The sequence below is a fragment of the Carlito syrichta genome, unplaced genomic scaffold, assembly GCF_000164805.1.
Source record: "Carlito syrichta isolate Samal-C Ts95f unplaced genomic scaffold, Tarsius_syrichta-2.0.1 Scaffold306879, whole genome shotgun sequence".
In the NCBI taxonomy this organism is placed as follows: domain Eukaryota; kingdom Metazoa; phylum Chordata; class Mammalia; order Primates; family Tarsiidae; genus Carlito; species Carlito syrichta.
In genome coordinates, this window is record NW_007250975.1 from 297865 (window position 1) to 308518 (window position 10654).

The 10654-nt window shown below is 34.9% G+C and overlaps 1 protein-coding gene across 1 annotated transcript in view; it reads left to right on the forward strand.

The window, feature by feature from the left end:
* Window positions 1–10654, forward strand: part of CPS1 (carbamoyl-phosphate synthase 1) — a 116680-nt gene that overhangs the window by 14089 nt on the left and 91937 nt on the right. The window contains exons 2-4 of the mRNA XM_008063502.2: window positions 4727–4836; window positions 7741–7885; window positions 9483–9572. Of these exons, the coding sequence (XP_008061693.1) occupies window positions 4727–4836; window positions 7741–7885; window positions 9483–9572 (345 nt within the window). The remainder of the gene's footprint in view (window positions 1–4726; window positions 4837–7740; window positions 7886–9482; window positions 9573–10654) is intronic.

Consider the following 10654-nt stretch of genomic DNA (forward strand, 5'->3'; position numbering starts at 1 on the left):
TGTTTAGTATTAAGTGTTAAAATAAATAATGGGGAGGATGGGTGTGAGGTAAGAGAGCATAAATTTCCCCCTTTTACCAAATTCATTATTTAATCATTTTGCAGTACTCTGCTAAACAGTTAGCAGATTATCTGACTAAAGTAATTTCACTAAAGGGTGAACAAAGCTTAATTAATTGTCTGCTCTGTGCTATTCATTGAAGTAGGCATTTCACATTAGTGAGTGAAACAGACCCAATACTCTGCCCACATGAAGTTCACTTTCCAGAGGGAATAAGGCAGATAACACAGAAGATGTTAGATAGTATTTTAGAAGGCAGTGGGTGCTATGAAGAAAGAGCAGACTAATGAGATGGGGGGTGGGGAGGCACATTACATTTTTAAAAAGGAGATCAAGCTAAGTTTCTCCAAAAAAATGACAGTTAAGGAAACACAAGAAGTCTAAATTTTGGATTTTAAATTCAGAATGTAACAGAAGTTTCTTTATTGAAGTTTTAATTTTTTTATTACTTAAAGCACGGGCACATTCTTTAATGATAAAGCTTTCAAAGAAAAGGATAATATTTTATTTATCCTTATATTTTCAGATGTTTCAGTGATGCCTCAGTGATATTCTTCTCAAAAGTTTTTTCTTAATCCAGGCCCACGTCTAACCCTTTTATTATTTATGTAACTTGAAAGTTACCACTTCCAGCCTAGGCTAGGAAAAAATGCTAAATTCAACATTTGACAGAAGCTAATTGAGGAATTTAGATAAGTATTATCCAATGAATGTTTAAGAAAGATAGCTTTACCTGCACTGTGTAGGACTGGTAAACTTTATTAGGCGAGGGAACTGGAAGCATTCATCCATGTGTTTCCGGAGCCTAGCAAGGTGCTTAACACACAGTAGGAGTTCAGTGATGGCTGAGACTTGAATTTCTAAATGGTCTTACTGGCATATGCATTTTTATTAAAAACATAGGGATTGTGTCATGATAAGAACCTTTATTCCGTAGATCTCATATTTATGTAATCTTTTCTTTTCCTGACATCCTACAAGTATACATGTGCCTCTTCATTAGGATTTCCTTTGTGCTTTCAGGAGGTATTTAAATTATGATTTCATGTTATCACCTAATTCCCAGGCTATGGACTTCTATCTACTAGGACTGAGGCTATTAAAATATCTTTTGGTGGTAACAAGGTGATTTCTTTTTGGACTCATTGAACTGAAATAGCATTTGGGGTACTGTTCGCTAGAAGAAAGGATTCCAAATAATAGCTCTTTGTTCAGAGTTCTTCCATCAATTCATAGATAAGTCAATTGGTACTCATCATTTTAAACTCATCGGAGGCCAATGTAGTTAAAAGGAATATAAAGAGTACTACAGGCAATAAACAGAGGCCTTGTAACAATATAATGTGTAGCATGAAAGAGGATTGGAAGATCTATAAAAACTGTCAAAAGGACCAAAAATATAATTAAAGAAGCAAAAAGACATATTGAACTCAATCTCAGGGACTATTTCAGGCAATAGTAAATGTCTCTTCAAATATATCTTTAGAAGACGGAAAGCTAAGTAGAAAACTAGGTCCATAGTGAGAGAAAAGAAAAATACCAAAGAGAGTTGTAGGAGCAAGCTAACAAGAATTGGATTTGCTTATGTTAATTTTTACCCTTCTTTAAAATAATTAGATAGTGTCTAACCCAGAGATCAGACAATTTGAAATGCTCAGATAGGAAGAAGATAGAGAAATGCAAAAAAGAACTATAAGCAAAGGTGATATTTTAGGCAGGTGTGGCTTAGAGTAGGCTAAACTGATAGAGAACAATTGAAATTTGCAGTTCACACCCAAGTTTTACCAACTAAGTACAGTTATTATTTTTTGTTCTATCAAAGTGACATATTATCCTTAAAAAGTTTCCTTTTCCCTTCCATTTTATAAAAACATGTAGGTTACACATTATTTCCTCAAGAATAAAAAATAATCTTTCCAGTAGAAAATATTTTTGACAGTGAATTTTTATTACTTAAACCAAAGGGTTTCACCTAGAAAAACATGTCAGAGTTACCTGGGGAGATTTTCTCAATAAACAAGCTTTTATTGAGACCTATTACCAGAGATATTTGAATAGGTTTATAATAACCTTTAGAAATATGCTCCTGAACATTATTATGGTTGCTTGGTAAAATTATCAACTTCTGTCTTGAATTGTAATTAGACAAACAAATTACAAACTAAAACAAAATTTAGAATCAGAGCCACCATGCCCAGCCTATCACTCACTCATAATAAAGAAACAAATTATTGTGGTTTTGTTTGGACTGAATCATTTGAAAATAAATTTTTTTAAAGTAGTGGTTATTAAGATAAACTATAATTAATTAAAGGTAATGTCAAACTTGAAGATTTCAAATGCTGTTTCCAAGACTATAAATAAAACTTAACCCCAGAGATAATTTGATAAGCCAGTAAAGAACAAAATTCTTTTGGTTAATGTTGCCTATAAACACACACATGCTCACACCTGCATGTACACAAACACACATAAAATGTGCAGTACAGCACTTTTCTTTTTTCAATCTTTCTTGGAAATCTAAACTTGAAACCCATGTGTTGTACCTCTGTCTTAAAAAAACATAAAATTACTAACAAGTAGATGTTGAGAGGAACATCTTAAACATATCTATTTTAATAGAAACAGTAAAATAGTTTTGTGTGTAAGTTAATATGCATATACACTCACATATAAACAATATTTAGAAACATTATATTGGTTTAAAGATAATTAAAACACTATTTCGACAACAAAGAATCATTGTAATGGCCAGAGACACAGGCATTTTGAACCTAAAAGAGGAATCTTATTTCTACAGAAAAGGTTATTATAGAAAAATAATGGACTTTTTCCATTTTAACATTTGAAAAATTTAGTACATTTTATAAAGCTGGAGGAACATAGAAACAAAGGTCTAGAGATCATTTGAGTTCCTGCTGTCTACCAAATGTGTGTGTGGGGGAGGGAGGGTAGGAATGGAGATGGAGTGGCCTGATACGAATGGATTAGACACTGTGGTCCTAGTTCTAAAGCTGCAAAAGAAGGGAAGTAGAGAATTAGTATGTTTCTGTTTCTAATGACTACACTTAAACTTTGCATAAGACAAGCACAATGATCTCCCTCACTTCAACAAGTTGAAGTGGCCTCATTTGTTTCATCTATATCTCTATTTGTGTCCTTAGCCCCTGGTTATTTTGAAGCAAGTCTCTTATATCATAGTATTTTATCCTTGAATATTACAATATCTTTTAAAAATAAGGTCTCTTAAAAATATAACCACAGTACCATCATCAATCCTAATAATCAAGTATCCATCTATTATTCAAATTTCCTGTTATTGCAGAGATGATTTTCTTTATAGTTTATTTATTTATTTATTTTTTGAGTTGGAGTCTCACTGTCGCCCGGACTGGAGTGCAGTGTTCGCTCCCGGCCACCACAGCCTCGAACTGCTGGGCTCCGGCGATCCTTCAGCTCAGCCTTCCGAGTAGCCGGAACTACAGGCATGCGCTACCACGCCCGGCTGATTTTTTGATTTATTGTAGAGATGAGGTCTCGCTGCCCAGGCGGGTCTCGAACCCGCGGGCTCAGACAATCCACTCACCTCAACCTCCCAAGGCGCAGGATTACAGGCTGAGCCACCAAGCCCGGCTATAGTTTATTTTTTAAAGACCATATTCTAATTAGTTTGTCCTATAGAGTTTTTTTTTTACAGAGTCCATATTTTATCTCCCAAAGTGCGAGTTAACACATGTTTCTTCTTCTAGAATTTTATGAAAATTGAGAGATTTACAGAGTTTCAGCAATAGAATTTAGAGTTATGAAGTGTGGATAAAGTCCGCTTCCTAGATAAACCTCTCTGTTCCTATTCTTAGCCAAGAAATTTGTAGGAGATGCTTCAAAGATTAATATGGCAAAATAGTTAAATTCAGAATGCCTATCATCTAAAGAAGAAATCAGACATGGGGATAAGTAAATAATAACAAGCAAAATACAACATGGAGTGCTTCACAGTTTGCTTTTGTATCCGTATTAATGGAGCGATAAAGCCTCAGCTTCTTCATGACCATAAAGCTGGTATGGAGAGGGCAGCCCCTGGGACAACTCCATCAAACACAGGCGCTCTGTGGAACACAATGCGATAGATAATCTTGAAGATGCCTTCTAGCTCTAAACCTCAAAGTGATGATGGGCTACGTGGTACAATTCACAGTGTTTTTTTGCACATTCACAAACTTTCCTTACAGTGATGCTTGAGCCAAGCTAGGGAATACTAAGTGGGAAAAGACAGACGTATAACACTTTAGCTAAATTGAAGTATTTTTGGCCTGCCAGCAATTCTACAAGTAGACTTAGAATAGACAATGTATTGACATGCTTCAGTTCCTATTTCAAGAAAAACAAAACAAAACACCTGCCGGTGACAAGAGCCATAGATTTGAAGAAAAGTGACAAGGAACAGGAAAGCAACTCCAAATTTGGTCAGTATGGTTTCGTTAAATAAATTGCGCGTTTATTTATTATGTTTGTATGTTTTATTTTTTGGGGGGGGAGAGAGAGAGAGAGGAGTGAGAGAGAGAGAGAGAGAGAGAGAGAGAGAGAGTGAGTGTGTGTGTGTGTGTGTGTGTGTGAGTTGTGTGATGTATTTTGCATTCTGCTAAGATTCATGTCACTGTTTCTCTAGGCACAGACAGCACACATTGTCCTGGAAGATGGAACTAAGATGCAAGGTTACTCCTTTGGCCATCCCTCCTCTGTTGCCGGTGAAGTGGTTTTTAATACTGGCCTAGGAGGGTGAGTAATGCTTCTATTCCTGGTTTTATTCTTCTCTATGTAGAGAAATAACTGGATGATTTCACTCATAGTGGGAAGTTGAAATCACTGCATCATAATAAAACTGCATATTGTCCCAAAATTGCACTGTGCCTTGGGTATGGCCTACTGTAGCCATCCCTGAAAAAAGAGTATAGACATGAACTTTCTGCCATTGTAAATGAAAGAAAATATGGACACTCTGACAGCCTTGTGAAAATAAAAGAACAAAATTAATTCTAAAAATTTAGGTTGTGAGACCACAGGTCATGTGAGATTACCAGATGGCTTCTGCAAAGAGAGGTTTGAATGTGATTAAGGTGAAAATTAGAGCAGGGACAAGGATGGGTAGTGTGCTTTAGTGCCTTTTCATTAGTGAAGAATCAACATTTACATCTAGATATTATAAGGAGATGAGAAAATCCTTGGGTATTTTTATTTTATATAATTTTGCACTTTAATGAAAAAGATGAAATGGCATATACATTTATTGCTTTATAATAATTAATGAGTGAGTAGATATATAGATCTAATAATTATCAATTGTGAGCCAAATTTAGTATTTAAGATCTGCTACCAGATGTATGGCAACAAAGATGAGTTGCTACAAAAATCATGTGGCTGGTCTAGCCTCGTCAGCAAATGTTTGTTAATCTGGAAACCGGGAGGCTGAAGTTTCGGCCTCAGTTCTAATGATTATATAATAATGAGTACATCATTTCATCTTTCTTAGTTTTCGTTTCCGAATATAAAAAGAGAGAGGGCTAGGTTAGATAGTAATTTACAGCTGAGGATTTAAAAAATTATGTGCATTAAAAAACATGACTAGATTGTCTCAAGGATTTTTCAACAGAGATTCAATGAAACTCTATGAGTCTAAACTTCTATGAAATATTTGATAAATCATTTAAGGACTTTCAAGTTAGCCTCATAAAGACAAAGGGGCATTGGGTTAACTGATATTGGAGATATTGATTGACGAAACTTCCATTATATTATTCATGCACATTCTTCCCTAAACTCTTGCCTCTGTGTGTGAAATGAAGAATGTTAGGTGGTTTTTCAAATAGTTCCACTGGTGAAACATTAAATTACAGTGTATGAAACCTGTTTGCAAAGTTTTGCTTCACCAGGCAATTATTTAAGCTTTTCGACAGCACTAATTACTAGCTGTGTTAATATACCTGCCAACAAACAACTGTTTAATATAGATCAGAATGATGGAGGGCACTAGAGTTTTCTTCTCTGTGATAGATTACGGGCAATAAATCTTGTCACATCACAAAAGTCAAACAGGACTTGATGGATTAATTTGCTTCCAACACTGCAGTTCTCTAGGACAAGCTGTATTTATTCATTTACTGGTGAGTATTGTAAGCATATGTTTAAAGGAAATGGCCAGTTCTTTTATGGAAAGAAAGAAGAAAGGGAAGTAAAATCAAATGAATTAAAGATTTTTTCGATGTAGAAAAAGGCATTTATTTATCAGATTATTCCACAGACCCTATTTTTCAGTGAGAAATGCTACTTTCATTCATTGCGTGCCTCACTCAACAAAGTGGTTGATAATTAAGTAGGTTATTTTGTTTTTCATCTTCAAGAAATGCATTTATATTGTGTTAAAAAATGATCAGTTCCTGACAGGTGAGAGGCATCTGAGAAATTAGCTGATGGATAAATATCGCAGCACCTGAGTCATCCTAGGGATTGAGGAGCTGAAAGACTGACTATTCCGTTGACAAAGTTAGTTCTGGTAGGAGTTAGTCTCAGTGAGGTTGAAGACTTTATGTTGACTACTGCCTGAGCTGAACTTTATTGGTGTCAAGGTTGTCAATTTTGTCCCCCTTGGCATGAAATTCACTTTCAGTAGTAATCCATGGAAAGGATGTGTTTTAACTCATTTTGCAGAAAGTGAACATGAAAGAAAACAGAAAAAAACCCCTTGATTGCAATGTATTCCAGTGTATGGAAAAGGTGTATATAAGATATTATATATGTATACATATATATGTATGTATACATGTATGTAAAATAAGAAGTAATGTTTCTTATAATCAGAATAAGAAGTGTGTCTATATTACTACTTTTCCCTTCCCACACTTTCAAATATAGCCCTCCTGCATTTCCCCCTAATTTCATCTTAGTACTTTAAAAATAGTTATTTGGCATCTTTTAGTTTAGAAATCAGAAATGCTTCTGGTTAAGTTTTGTGAGATTAATGTTTTTTTCTAGGCTGATAATAACTACCAAACTTACATACTTCTTTATAAAATTAAAATATTTAAAAATGAACTTTATTCAGTTATTCTTTTATTCAAATTGACTTACTTGTTTTAAATGTCTAATGAGTTTTAACAAACATATATGCCCATACAACTACCACTGACACAATCAGCATACTCTTCTGTATCCTCAAGGATTTTGAAAAAATACGTTTCAATTTTTGGTGGTTAATATCCTGGTGAAACTGGCAACCCTGAACAGAAAATACCAGTTTGGGCTCACTGATATCTTGTAGAATAGGGGAATCCTCAGAGTATATGCATACTTTGAGTAGGGCAGCAGTATTGAAAAAATTAAGATCCTAGAAAGGAATTTTTAAAAGCATAAAATTTTCTTAAAATTCGAGAGAATAAAGGATATATGAAAATATAACTTAGTATTTAAGAGTCAGTTTTTCTTTTTGTATCAGTCATATCATGGTATAAATGTACACATTGTCTCATACAATTTCCCTAGGTTTGCTAAAATCTAGAGATGTGTTTGTTGGATTTTGACCTTATATTCTCAATTTTCAAGGGTTTAGTAGTTCAGAGCATGTATGTAGATTATAGTTCTGTAGCTATATACATTATCTGTTGATGACTTTTTGGCATGTTGACCCAGGTACCCGGAAGCTATTACTGACCCTGCCTACAAGGGACAGATTCTGACAATGGTCAATCCTATCATTGGGAATGGTGGAGCCCCAGACACGCTGGCGCGGGATGAAATGGGACTCAGTAAATGCATGGAGTCTGATGGAATCAAGGTCGTACCATTGATCATTATTCTTTAAAATCTCAATTTTAAGGAATATTGTTGAGTTATTTGTAAGGATCTAGAGTTGGCAAAGTTTCCTCCTCAATATTGTAGTGCAAACAATTAAAATCAAGTACTTAACTGTATTCCAAGGTATATGAGAATACCTTTAATGATATTATTTTGAGTTCCATTTCTCAGGACATTTTTTATTTTTAGTTATTTTATTTTAAAGATGTGAGGTACAATTTAAGATTAGGTATACAAGTGGTCATCATACAGGTAAAATTTGGGCCAACCTTTGGTCCCCACTTTGCCTGGTTTGAGATCAAGTATCCTTATTGATGTTCCGTGTCTTTCCCCGCCTCCTGTGGCAGTTTCCGGCTACTGCTAATCCCTGTCTTATAGTATTATGGTAAATGCTCGGGGTCTGCTTATGAGTGAGTACATATGGTACTCTGTTCTTTGTCTTTGTGATAGATCACTGAGCATTACAGACTCTAAATAATCCAGGTTGCTGCAAAGTTCATAATTTTGTTCTTCTTTATGGCCATATAACATTCCATTGTGTATATGTACCACTTTTTAAAAAGTCCAATCCAGTTTCTATGGGCAGCACATTTGGTTCCATATTTTTGCTATCGTAAATTGTGCTGCAATAAACATGCATGAGCAGGTATCTTTATTGTAGGGTGATTTAAGTTCCTCCGGGTATATTCCCAGAAGGGGAACTGCTGGATCGTATGGAAGGTCAATTTCTGGTTCTTTTAGGAATCGCTACCCTGTTTTCTGTAGAGGTTGAACTAGTTTGCATTCCCACCAACAGTGTAGAAGCGTTCTCTTTTCTCCACATTCTCAGAACACTTTGAATTTTAATGCATTGGATGAAACTTGGCACAATATGGAAAAATATTGTTATACGTCTGAATAACAACTATGCTATAAGAATTGGGGAGGAATCCCCTTTTAAAAGAGTTTGGCAATCAATTCTGTATCAATTATTTGCCTGTTAATCTTATCCTCTCTAGGTGATGAATAAAAGACTGCTAATAAGTCAATCTAAAAGTAAGCACAGGAAGATTTCATGGTCAGGACAATTTTGGATAATATCTTTGGAATATGAACCATATAAACAATTCAAAATTTATATTCCAAATCAACACTATTTTCCCCATTCTATTTCTGAATGACTTCAACTGATTAGTTAATTTAGTTATCACTATTTCTTAATTTTTCCCAAATTTCTTGCTATCCTTTAAATGTAGATTAAAAATTTTTCTATCTTTCCTGTGCATTAAGTACTTGTTAATTAAATTATTGAAAAATGCCATGGTGTCAGAGTACAGTATTCCAAGAAGGGGTCCAAGCTTAGTCTTAAGATTCAGCAAGCCAGGTGAGCCTGCTCCCTTCCATAATTCAAAAATAGTAGCTAGGATTTATTTTAAAAGGAAACTGTTGATGACCTCTTTCTCGCTTCTTGTCTTCGAAATCCCAAGTTTCATGTAAGTGGCTATAATAAAACTTAAACAAATACATACTAACCCTCAAATTGCAAGAGTTGGATAATATTTGGTGATCACTGCTTTCAAATAGCTGTGTCTTTCTAGGTTTCAGGTTTACTGGTGCTCGATTACAGTAAAGACTACAACCACTGGCTGGCTACCAAGAGTCTAGGGCAATGGCTACAGGAAGAAAAGGTGAGAAACACGACAGGGCATCCCTCGTCATCTAAGAAAGAGTGTGCACGTAGATTCAAAAGTGCCCAACAGATAGAGGAAGATCCTGCAGTATGGGGTCGTTCTATTTCAGAGAGTGATTTCCTCTCTTAATATACACAGGCCAAACTGGACTCATCCTCTTTCGACAGCGAAGGACCACGAATTTTCAGTTTATCAACTGGGTGGCACTCACAGATACTTGGTAGCATTTCTCATTTGGGAAAGGATGGTAGAGAAGATTCTAGAATTCTTTTTTCTCTCCACTGACTGAGTCTCACTCCACCAACCCACCATCTTTGTATCCAGTATTTTGTTATGTTACTTGCTCCACAGTTTCTAATGCAAGCTCTACTGTTAACTGATTGTGTAACTTTTGCACAGATTGCACAACTTTTGCACATATTGCACAACATTCTGTATAATACTTTCAATCATCTTTAATTCTTATGAGTACAAACATATTATCATTAAGTGTCTTTGGGCTTAAACTTTACACCATATACTTAGATATAATTTCATCTGAAGTAATATTGGAATAGGATTATAAAATCTTACGCTTTTTTTACTTTAAATTTCTAACTAAATAAGAGGATTTACTTTGTTTGAATGTTAGAAGTACTTAAGTTAACGAACGTGCTGTATTTACCTTTATCTTCAGTGTTGCTGGAGCAGCAGTGTTGTTCAGCTACTGCTGAGGCTGTAATTGATAGAATATTATTCTGAGAAAGCTCTGCCACTCCAATGAATCTCTACCCATTTCTGACAAATCAAAAAATCTTGATCTTGGCTTCTTGGATTTCACTCCTCCTAAGTGTTAAAAGGGAGAAGAAGGCATCTCTATTATGTTGGGGTCATCACTATTTTCTTCTGAATCATTATATGGATTTATCTTCATTACCCAGACGGGTAGTTTTTGTAATGGTCATTTAGGAGACTCTTTTTATTTGAATGTTTCTTTTTCCTTTTTGTTATGTAGGGCACCTGATATTATAGCTTCTCTGCGTCAGAACTAATAGTTCCAGTGTAAGATTTGTAAGTTTTCTTTTCTTTTTTTTTTTTTT